The 11,512-nt window shown below is 40.3% G+C and overlaps 1 protein-coding gene across 1 annotated transcript; it reads right to left on the bottom strand.

The window, feature by feature from the left end:
- Positions 1-10,738: 10,738 nt before the first annotated feature.
- Positions 10,739-11,245, bottom strand: LOC110913540. The gene has a single exon (XM_022158360.1). It carries the CDS (start codon positions 11,243-11,245, stop codon positions 10,739-10,741), a length of 507 nt encoding a protein of 168 aa, XP_022014052.1.
- Positions 11,246-11,512: the final 267 nt, after the last annotated feature.

The raw sequence follows: 11,512 nt of genomic DNA, 5'->3' as shown, positions 1-11,512 counted from the left end.
ACCCATCTTGAGACATCTTTGACAACGACCCTTGTTGCACTGGCCGCTGTGATGCCTGTTGCAGTTGTGACACTTAGGGTGAAACCCTTGATACCTTCTCTGTCTATGACCACCAGAGGATTGCTGACCAGGACTCTGGTAGTGATCAGTCTTCTGCTGCTGAGCTTGGGATTGAACTGTTGCTGAACCTTTGCTTGAATCCCCATCCCACTTTCTTTTGTTGTCACTGGGTGTAGTGGGAGTAGCGGCTGAAGTGGTAGCACTGATGCGTTTGGGCAACTTGTTCTGATCCACCGCCTGATCCGTGAGGCGATGAGCAAGACGCTGGATGTCTTGGATGTTATCGAGGTTAGCCGATGTAACATGGCTCTGGATTTCCAAGGCTAGACCCTTGAGGTACAACTCGATGCGCTTGATCGGAGGGTCTACCATGGTAGGACACAAAATAGCCAGTTCGTTCGATCGCTTCGTGTATGCTTCTATCTCTGACCCCGTCATCTTCAAATGATAAAACTCATTTTCCAGCTTATGAATGTCGTCACGCGTGCAGTACTCACGCTTGATGAGTTCCTTGAAATCGTTCCAGGGTGTGGCGTTAGCAGCTGCCAACCCTAAGATCTGAACTTGGGCGTTCCACCAAGTTAGTGCTATTCCTTCTAGCGTGCCAGTGGCGTATTTCACCCTGTGAGCCTCAGGGCATTCGCACATCTCGAATACAGACTCGAGCTTCTCAAACCAGTGGAGGAGTCCCACTGCCCCCTCTGTGCCGCTGAAGGTACTTGGACGACAGTCCATGAAGTTCTTAAAGGTGCAAACTTGCTGCTGCGCTGGTTGACCTATCGTGTACGAATAGGGCAAAGTTTAAATACAAGGGCTAGTTTAGGAATGTAGGATCTAAAGATCCTAGTGTAAGTTATGACTACAGGATATACTACCTGCTTGAGCAGCTGCAAGTGCCGCAGCAACTTGAGCTTGAACGAGAGCCTCTAGCTGGGCTTGAGTCATGTTAATTCGTCCAGACATGATCTTCATAGTAAAAGTAACGCAAGTGAGAGTGGTTCGCGAGTAGGGCGATGACAGAAAAGTGCAAGCACGTAGGTGTTCTCATGTAATAAAGTCATGTGTATCTAAACGTAATGCGAGCAAAGTTCTAAGCAGTTCTAGCAAACAGGCAATAAACATAAACCTTATTACCTAGGATGTCGAGTCTTGCACGTGGAGCGAAGCGTCGTTGTGGATCGTTGAGAGCACTGTTGTGGTTATAGTCTGGTTTTAATAAAACGTTTCCCCATATTAAAACCTAGTTCTCTATAACCAATGGCTCTGATACCAATCTGTCACACCCCCAAAATCCACACGCGGAGTACCACCGCTTGGGAGCGTGACATGACCAGATCAAGCCACCAATCATATTGAACATGTAAATATATATAGCAAAAGTTATCCATCAATACGAAAGGTGTTCATCAAAACCAACATAGTTAAGTATAGCGGAAGCATTAATGTAAAAACCCAATCATAAGTATTAATGTATGAAATGACATAAGTAATCACGATCCATTTGCCCACAACGACCTGCTCCTCCCTGTGCAAGCTCCATAATGTACCTAAGGTCCTGCAAGGCATGCAACAGATAATCAACAACTAGTTGAGCGAGTTCACAGAAAGTAAGTTCATAACAAATATGCGTAAGTTCATCTAGTGGGGGCTTCCCATACATGTATGTACAAATGGTGGGGGTTTCCCATGCCTTGTATATATATATACTACTAGTGGGGGATTCCCACGTTTATCTTTACTAATGGGGGCTTCCCAATATGGTACTTACTAGACTATTTGCAACCATGTGTTCTTCTTAATCCGAGAACAGGAATACGTACAAGGTCACGCAGGATTTACGTGAGTGCCCTTCCCCGAGGACAGTGGTACGCGTGGGGTTTACGTAGGATTTACGTAAGTGTCCTTCCGACCCGGAAGACAGTAGTGGGTATTAGGTTACGCAGGATTTACGTAAGTGTCCTCCCGACCCGGGAGACAATGGTAGATACTAGTTTACGCAGGTTTTACGTAAGTGTCCTGACTATCCTGAGGACGATGGTCTATAGTCTAGTGATTGCGTAAGTACGAGAAATCATTCCATGTCAACATTCCAACCCAATTCCCAACCCGGGAATCCCATGCCTTGGCTGTGTGAACTCACCTTGGTTTGCTCGGCAGATACACAAAAAGGTTCCTTGAACTAAAGTGGTCAATCACGTCCTAACAGGGTTACCACACAAGTCAGGTTTTGACTCCAAGTAATGCACGTATTAATTCATAGCAAACACGTATTGCATGCAAACAATCAAAGTATAGCAATTCACCACGTGTGCGATTCGGATGTCTAAGCCCAAACTATACCCGGCCCAGCTAACATAGACAGTCCAATTTGCAGTCAAGTACGTAAGTCCAATTACTTGGCCCAATCGATTGGGCCCGTGATAGTGTAGGGTCCAAAACAGTGTGTGCGAAATAACTGGTCTCGAGTCGCAACCAGCGATCTCGAGTCGCAACAGGAGTGTCTCGAGTCGCAAGAGGGCTGGTCTCGGCTCGTCATGGTCCGGTTTCGAGTCGCAACGGGACTCGCAACCGTGGTCTCGACTTGTCATGGTCCGGTTTCGAGTCGCAACGGGACTCGCAACCTCGGTCTCGAGTTGTGCTGTTGTGTGCCGGTGTGAGGTCTCGAGTCGCAACGATTACAGGGTCTCGACTCGCAACCGTGTGGCTATCAAATTGTAACAGATTTCCATGTTTCATGCTCATGATTCCCGTGATATCAGTTAACAAGTTTGGCAGTTTCACAAATCAGATCAAATGGCAATTATTCACAATCATGCACATTCTTATCATCATCATCAAGAACAATTAATCACTATTACACATAACATATGATCGGATCATGTGCTTAACAAATACATAAACTATCATGCAACCTAAACCATATAAACCCTAATTGAATCATCATACCAACCATGCGTTCGGTTCTAGATTCTTATCATGTAATTCTGATTTATGTGAACAATAATCTAATGTACAGTTATGAGCCGGTTATAACATGAACAACAACATAATCAATCATGTATCATCTCAACATGTAATCACACGCACGCATACAACTCACAGCCGATTTCATTCATGCATACTCAATCTCATAACATTCATAAGTCACCTCATAGATCATACATACATCACAACACCACATATAATACAAACCGGTACTAAGACACTAACCGGGTTAAAGGATGAACAGGAAATGTCTCGGATGAACAGGGGATTGTCGTCGGCTTCAAGAGAGGGAATGAGAGCACTAGGGTTTGCAAACTTGTGTGTGTTAAGTGTTTTGCAACAAATGAGAAAACAAGTCCCTAGAGGGTGTTTGTTTGCGTAAAAGGGGAGTGGGCCGAGCCTAACTCGGCTGCCCTATGATGTCCGCTTTCAAGGTGTGGCCCAAATGGGCTTGTGTGACCGGTTGAGCCTTGTGCGATCGGTTATGGTGTGCGGTTTGGGCTCGTGTAACATTCACATAACATACAAACACACATAATGCACATAATAACATAACATTCATTAAATCGAAGTATCACATAGGCACGTAACGTTACACAAGATAAGTCTAAAGTACGAGTTGTCACATTCGTCGAAGTAGAAAACTACACAGTAACTAAGTTTAATTCTGTTAGGAGTTAACTGAGTTAGTTATTTGTCGTTAAATGTAACTCATGTGAATATGCGATTAACTGCTAAATGCTATGAGGCGTCTGTTACTTGAGCTATACTTTATGATCATGATTTATACTTGAACTATGTGAATATAAACTGATTGTGAATAGGTGCATACCATAGGCTTTGACTGATTAATTGGAATCAAGTAATTAATCAACCGAGCAAACCGAGGTGAGTTCACACTTTCTACAAGGCATGGGATTCCCAAGGGTTGGGAATGGGTTAATAAACTAAAACGGAACTCTACATATCCTCCTTGGGTAGGATATGTACGGCCATCCTCCTTGGGTAGGATGCCACTATAATTCCTGCGTATTCTCCTTGGGTAGAACTACGTACGTTCGTCCTCCTTGGGTAGGACAACAACCTTAACTTACTAGACAAAACTCTATCATGAAGTCCCTCCTCTTTATATCGACTTAATCGCTGAGGCCGATGGCGAGCGGGTCATTAGTTAATAGCGCTATTAGGTTTAACAAACCTCACACCGTGTCATTCGAACGGGCGTGTACTAATGGACTATGGCAAACTGTCAGTGATGATAGACACTGATGTAGGGCACAACTTATATTTCGTTAGTAGTCGATATGGTATGGTCTAGTGGTTCACAGGGGAAGCCCCCCACAGATTATGGTTATGGTTTGGGAAACAGAAGAACTGGTTAACTCGTGGTTTGCGAAACAACTTATGATTTCAAAACAAACTGGTAAAACTGAACAACCAACTGTGAACTTGCTCAACTTTGTTGTTGACTCGTTGTTACATGCCTTGCAGGTCGTTAGGTATTTCAGGAGCTTGCACGAGGAGGCGTGGACGTTGTGGGACATGGATAGTCTTATGCCATGTTAAACATTTATTACATTTTGAGCGTGTACTTTGGTTTTAAACATTATGCTTCCGCTTACAACTTAAGCTATGTTTTGTTTGGACACCAATTATATTGTGTTTGGGTTTTATAATTGTTTACACGTTATGTTCAATATGATTGGTGGCTTGATCCTGGTCAGTCACGCCTCCAAGCGGTGATACTCTGCATGTGGATTTTGGGGGTGTGACATTAACATCCTTGTAAAGCCTTAAAATTGGGTTAACGGGGGTTAAAAGCGTCGAAAAACAAGTTTAGAGGCTGCAGGGACCATTTCTAACATTTCTGATATTTTGGTCTCTGGTGGGGCACGACAGATTGGTCTATCTAGGTCGCGGGGTGCCACAGACCTATCTGGGCAGAATCTTCCTAGCAGCAACCAGGCTGTTGCAAGGTGTTTTCCAACTTGGTTTTTGAATGTTGTGGGCTGGTTTGTGTGTTCTCCAAGCCCCCAAATCAGGTTCTAACAAGTGTAGGGCCATGATCATTCCTTGGGCAACACTTAAACACATGTCATGATCTCATAAATCCAAGAATCCTATAAATACCCTTCACCATTCATTTCACAACTTGCCCATTCTTCTTTTCTTCCACCTTTGCACTGATTTGAGGCTACCACTCTTTGTTGGAGGCCTCATACTTGAGTATTCTAGTTCATTTTTCCAGGCATTGGACTCTTGTAAGTGTTCCTTCATGCTTGTTTAGTTATTTCAAGCAAGAAAGTCAAACAGTGTTTGACTTTCTACTTTGACCATGTTTTGGTCAAGTCAAAGTTCAATTGAACTTTGCAACGTGATCGTAATCACGATGGTTATAGTCCCTTGCGACTATACCTACTGATTACCACGTTGACTAGTCGTAGTGACGAGTCAAAGATTCGGTCAAAATGCACGTTTATGTGCATTTTGCGACGGAACTATTTTCGGGTATCAAAACACTTTGATTTGATACCAAATCAGTTTTCTAACTTAGTTAAACATGTTCTAACATGTTTAACTCGTCACTACTAGTTTAGTGCTTGTTTAGGGTCGTAAGTCAAGCGGTTTTAACAACCGCTTAGACTTTCGAACCCGACCCGTTTGGTCGATTTAGGATCCGACCAAACATATTTTGTGACCATAGTTGTATAGGGAACAACCTACTGAGGTTATACTTTATGGTCACCATGTTTGGTTATTTAGTCGTTAAGTCGTTTATATGCCCATTAAAAATGACCAAAATGCCCTTTTCGAGAATAAATTCATTTTTAACATATGTGATCAAACTTTTGACATCTAAACTGATTTAATAACATTTTTAAACATGTTTGGGCATATAAGACTTAACATATGATATAAATAACCATCCGACCTTATGTTTACGCAAACGACACGTTAAAGTAGCTTAAACTACCTTAACGGGTCGAAACGGGTCAAAAGCACTTAGGATAACTTTCAAATCAGAATGTTAGGTCTATTAAATCATGCCATATGAGTTCCAATACTCATTTGATTTATAGAACCTCATTCTATCCTATCCTCCGATTTAGGATCCGATTAATAACATAGTTATCTATATTAGGTGCCGTTTGATTTCATATCCTTCAAGCTTTATTTGGTCTTTATTCCAAGACTATTAAGCAATCCCAAGTGAGTACATAGTCCCCTCTTTTACCGTTTTCAAATATTTTGGGGTGATACACATGTGCCTATGTTCAACTAGTACACATATAGTACATGAATTAAATTATGTATTGCTATGCATATTGACTTAGCATGCTTAGCGCATTGATTTCAAGGATCCATTTTGCTTCATATGTTGACTTAGGATATCTAGCACTTTGAATTCATGAACATTCCTACTTTGTATGTTTACTTAGCATACTTAGTACATGGTTTAGAAAGACATCTTACATGACATGCTGTCATTGATTGTGACATTTTGGTATGTTAAACGAGACTAGATACATTCATTAACATTATCCCGCCGACCGGTAGTATGTATGGTTTACCATAGGTTTGATAACCTCATTCCCGCTTCCTAGTATGTTTGGAAGTATCCATCTGGGGAATGACAGAACCCAATCAACATTGATAAACCTTTGTCTTTATAAGGGTTTATCTGACAAATGACAAGGCTTGAATGTATTCGTTAAAAAACCATATAAATGTTCATATCGATAAAAGCATTGGTTTTGCAAAACATAACTTTTGATATAAACTTAGGTTTATTCAAAGACATTGTTTTGTACATTATACATATGGTTTGAGTAAATACTCTTTATTCACCATACATGACATTTTGGTTACACATAGACATTATACATATGGTTTGAGTAAATACTTTTTACTTGCCATACAAGACATTTGATTATACAAGACATGGTTTACACTTGATATTGGACATTGTTTACACATAACATTTTGACATTGGTTTTGACAAGACATTTTTGGGTGGTTATTTGGTAAGTGATTTAAAGAACGAGGCATGTGTAATATGATAAAAGCATGGTGGATACGCCATTGGTACTTCTTATATATAAGTGCTTTTATGATTTTACATATCGTAGCGTTATTTAAACCACTTCGACAAAGACAAAGACATGATACATTCTATACAGAAACATGACATATTTTTATACAAAGACATGATATCTTTTTACAAAAGACATCATTTGGTTATTTATTTAACCATGCATTATTTCTTTTAAATCATTTGATTTTCAAATCGATTTTCATGTGATTTTACAAAAGAAAACATTTTTACAAAGGTTGATGGCTACTTTTTAGTTAAACACTTCTTTTAACAAAATCAAAGCCATGAATCCTCAACAACAAAACCTATGTTACTCATAGGTATTTTTATGCTGACGTACCTATTTTCACATGTGTTTCAGGAACATACATGTGACTATGAGCATGCTTCACATAGGGCGGACTTGGGCCTTAGTGACTTTAAAACCTACAAGACAATTGTTGTGCAATGATTGTATTCTCTAAAACAATGTATACTATTAACTCAATAAAACAAAACTTTATGAGCCATGTGTTATGGAACAATTTGTAACGTGACTCCCCAATGTTTTCCGCCACGTGTTGTTGAATTACGCGATTGGGGTGTTACATTACTTGCATCGCGAAAGTAACCATAGGTTTCACGTCTCCCTACTTCCTTAATGGCGATTACGCCATGTTCGACATCCCATGGTGATGTCACATAACAACAAGTCATCGTTGGAAATTCCAGTTAAAGTCCTCAAATTTCCATTATTGAAACTCTGACTTTTGCATATAGTAAGTAGATTTTCACATCTCTACTCCTCCTAATGGTCATTGTATAACGAAAATTTCTTTATGTTAGCGAACACTCATTTGTTTCCCTTCTTGACAAAACATATGTTACACAGGAATTGTTTGTGACACATATGGTTAACTTGATCCGCAGAGACCATCAAGGACTCCACTTCGAATAGTTGTTTTTATCAATAGTTCATATATTATTTCGCTATACCCAATTTTCGCATTGTGATCTGGATGACCTGCATTTGTAAGTGTTGACTCCTTGATATCGAGTCAACGAATTCTTTGAAACTACCTTTCTCATCAAGTTACATCCATGTTATTTTTTCTTTTTCATTGTAGCCATGTTGAAAGTTTCATTGACAACACATGTATTCGTTGTTTGATTGTGCCTAAACCAAGTTTAATTGTTCGAACTTGTTGACTATATATATTCAATTCAAGGCACCATATGATGTATTGAGAACATCATATTCAAATCAATTTCAACACACACTACATTTGTTCAGAACTATAGTAGGCTTACTTAGCCATCACCTTCATTGAATTGTTTGCTTGGTTACGACACCTTCTGATGGCGTTTTCACTAATTTGAAGTTGGGGCTAATATCGATTGCACACCTCATGTACAGATTTATTTATTTATTTATTTTTTAAATCCACCTTGTTGGTTTATTATTTTAAACTAGTCTTAATAAAATTATGTGTTAAGATAATGGTCCACAAATTCATATTATAATCCGATGTACCTCCAACGGTTCTTTCATCATCGATCGGAAAACTCTATGATAGTTATTTTTTCTTTCATCATCGATCGAAATCCTATGGTATTTATTTGTTCTTTCATCCTCGGTCGAAAATTATATGATATTCATTTGCTCTTTCATCATCAATTGAAAATCCTATGGGATTTATTTGGAATGAATATTCACATTTACTTCGTTGAGTCCTTCGTCTGATTGCAAACACGGTGAACTTATTCGGTCACTGCTATTATTAAATTATTTCTGTCATTACGACACCTAGTGGCGTCGGTATAAACTTGTAGCTTAGGCTAATCATGGTTATACGTTTCATGAAAAACTATGTATACCTTTCGTTTGACTTATCATCCCATCGTCGCCGCCGCCACCTATAACCACCCACAATCACCACCACCACTCATCGCTGATTTTATTCCTTCATTTTTCTTGTCTACCGAATAATACACAATAATAATTCATTCAATTCCCACATGGTAACCAAACAAGACATGGAATGGTGATAATCCATTGCATTCCCTTGTTCATTCCATTACGTCGTTCATTCCATTTCCTCGTCCATCCCATTACCCCATACCAAAAAGAACTTTTTAAAAAGTCCCCACCGGTAATCCATTTGTATGTAATCAAAACGGAAAGAAAATGAGTAGAATGGTGTTTCAAGGAGCCAAACAAGGGAGGATCTTAGTTAGGACCTATCCTCCCCTTGTTTTTTTTCTTTGAAATGTAAGTTTTATCGAAAATTTAATACTTATTGAGTTCGGCCCCTGCTATTTCATTTCTTTAAAACTTTCACTCACCCCCACCCCCTCCCCCACGGATATTTAAACCCCCCTCCCCACACATGTATTTAAAAATTCAAGATTCGTCACTATAGCCAAGCATTTGTAGCGTTTTGCTTGACTTGCGTCAATTAGTCTACTTAAGTTCTTAAAAGAGAGGCAACTTTTTTTTCTAATCAAAAGCAGCATAAATAAAATTACACTTGAACAAGCTATACTTTTTTTTTGAACGGCAAAACACTTTATATATATATAAAGAGCCAGCAAGAGGCTGAAGAAACAAACAGAGGAAAACAAAAACTAACAAAACGAACACATATTACATCAGGTCTAAAATATCAAAAACCTTCCAATTCTCCCACTTAGGTGACTTGAGCTTCGATCTATTACAAATCCAAAGGAAAACATCCTCTTTTATCTGCTCCACAGTCTTAGAAATTGGAATAAAATTGTCTTCGAAAACCTTCACGTTTCTAGCGTTCAAAATCCTCCAAACCATCGCGATAGCAATTGTGTAAACAGTCCTCTTCCACACAGCTCCACCCGGGCGATGTATGATGTAGAAGATGAGGTCCGTTAGGCTGCTTATGTTGACAGGAAAGATAACCCGAACCCAAGCCAAAATACTCCACCAGATACACCGAGCCCACAGGCAGTTAACGAAAATGTGGTCCGAGTCTTCGTCGTTTATCCCACACCGAGGACATAAGTTGTCACGTAGAGGAACACCCCCTATGAATCAGACCCAATTTAGATGCAATCTTACCGATCATCGCCCTCCACAGCAAGTAGTTGGCTTTCGGAGGAGCCTAGTTGTTCCAGCCGAAAGTAGTGATGCCATTCTCCCCTTCAGAACTGGCCTCTTCAATGTCCAGCCAGACTTGTTTAACAGAAAAAGACCCACTCGGATCGTTCCGCCACTTCCAAACAACCCCCTCCTTAACAAGCTTATCTTTAATGTTTATTCCGACTTTCGCTAAATCCGACTCCACCAAAACAATGTCCTTCCAAACTCCCGGGATCGTTTTCTTCCGAGGGATAAAAGTAGGAGAGCTGTTGGCCCTGTTGCCACTATGAATCGCTGACAACACTTTGGCCCACAGCTGGTTAGGATTCGCTTTGTACCTCCACCACCACTTGGTTAACATCGCTTAATTGAAACCATGGATACTCCCTAGACCCATTCCACCGGCTTTCTTAGACTTAAGCAAGAACTCCCAACGTAACCATCTTAGTTTGTGCCCCGTGGTTGATTTACCCCAAATAAACTCTGTCCTTATCTTATCGAGTTTATTTAAAAATACATTTAGGAGCGGCAAACAAGGAAAGATAATAAGACAGAAGACTCTCTAAGACAGGCTTGGCTAGAGTCATACGACCCGCAAATGAGAGGTATCTAGCTTTCCATTTAGATAATTTAGAGGAGAATTTATCTAGAACCTGTTTCCAAAACTTCGCTCTTTTCATATTAACTCCAATGGGAATACCCAAATGCAAGAAAGGGAGAGAACCAACCTTGCAATTGACCATCCGCGCGAGCCGAGCCACCTCACTATCTATGACTCCTATCCCGAATAATTTACTCTTATGTCGATTAACTTTAAGCCCGGTAACAAGATTAAGCCACCTCAACAGACGGTTCAAGGCAATAACGTTCTGCTCCGACCAGACTCCGATAAAGAGCACATCATCCGTGTAGCAAAGATGGGAAATATTCGGACCACCGTTAGGAAGTTGGCAACCATGGAATAAACCCAAATTACACGCCCTTTTCATGAACATACTTATAATCTCCATAGCAACGATAAAGAGATAAAGGGGAAATAGTATCACCTTGCCTTAAGCCTCTTTTAAACTTGAATTCTTTCGGTGGCGAACCATTTACTAGAACTGAGCCCATACCGGAGGCAAGACAACCCTTAATCTAAGAAACCCATTTCTCCGGGAAAGACATTTTCTCCATCATACGAAAGACAAAATGTTCCGGCCACCCACGAAAGCCGATTGCCTAGGAGATGAGATCTCGTTAATGACGAGCTTGAGTCTATTTGCCAAAACCTTAGC

The sequence above is a fragment of the Helianthus annuus genome, chromosome 8, assembly GCF_002127325.2.
Source record: "Helianthus annuus cultivar XRQ/B chromosome 8, HanXRQr2.0-SUNRISE, whole genome shotgun sequence".
NCBI lineage: Eukaryota > Viridiplantae > Streptophyta > Magnoliopsida > Asterales > Asteraceae > Helianthus > Helianthus annuus.
This window is presented reverse-complemented; position numbering and strand designations above follow the sequence as displayed.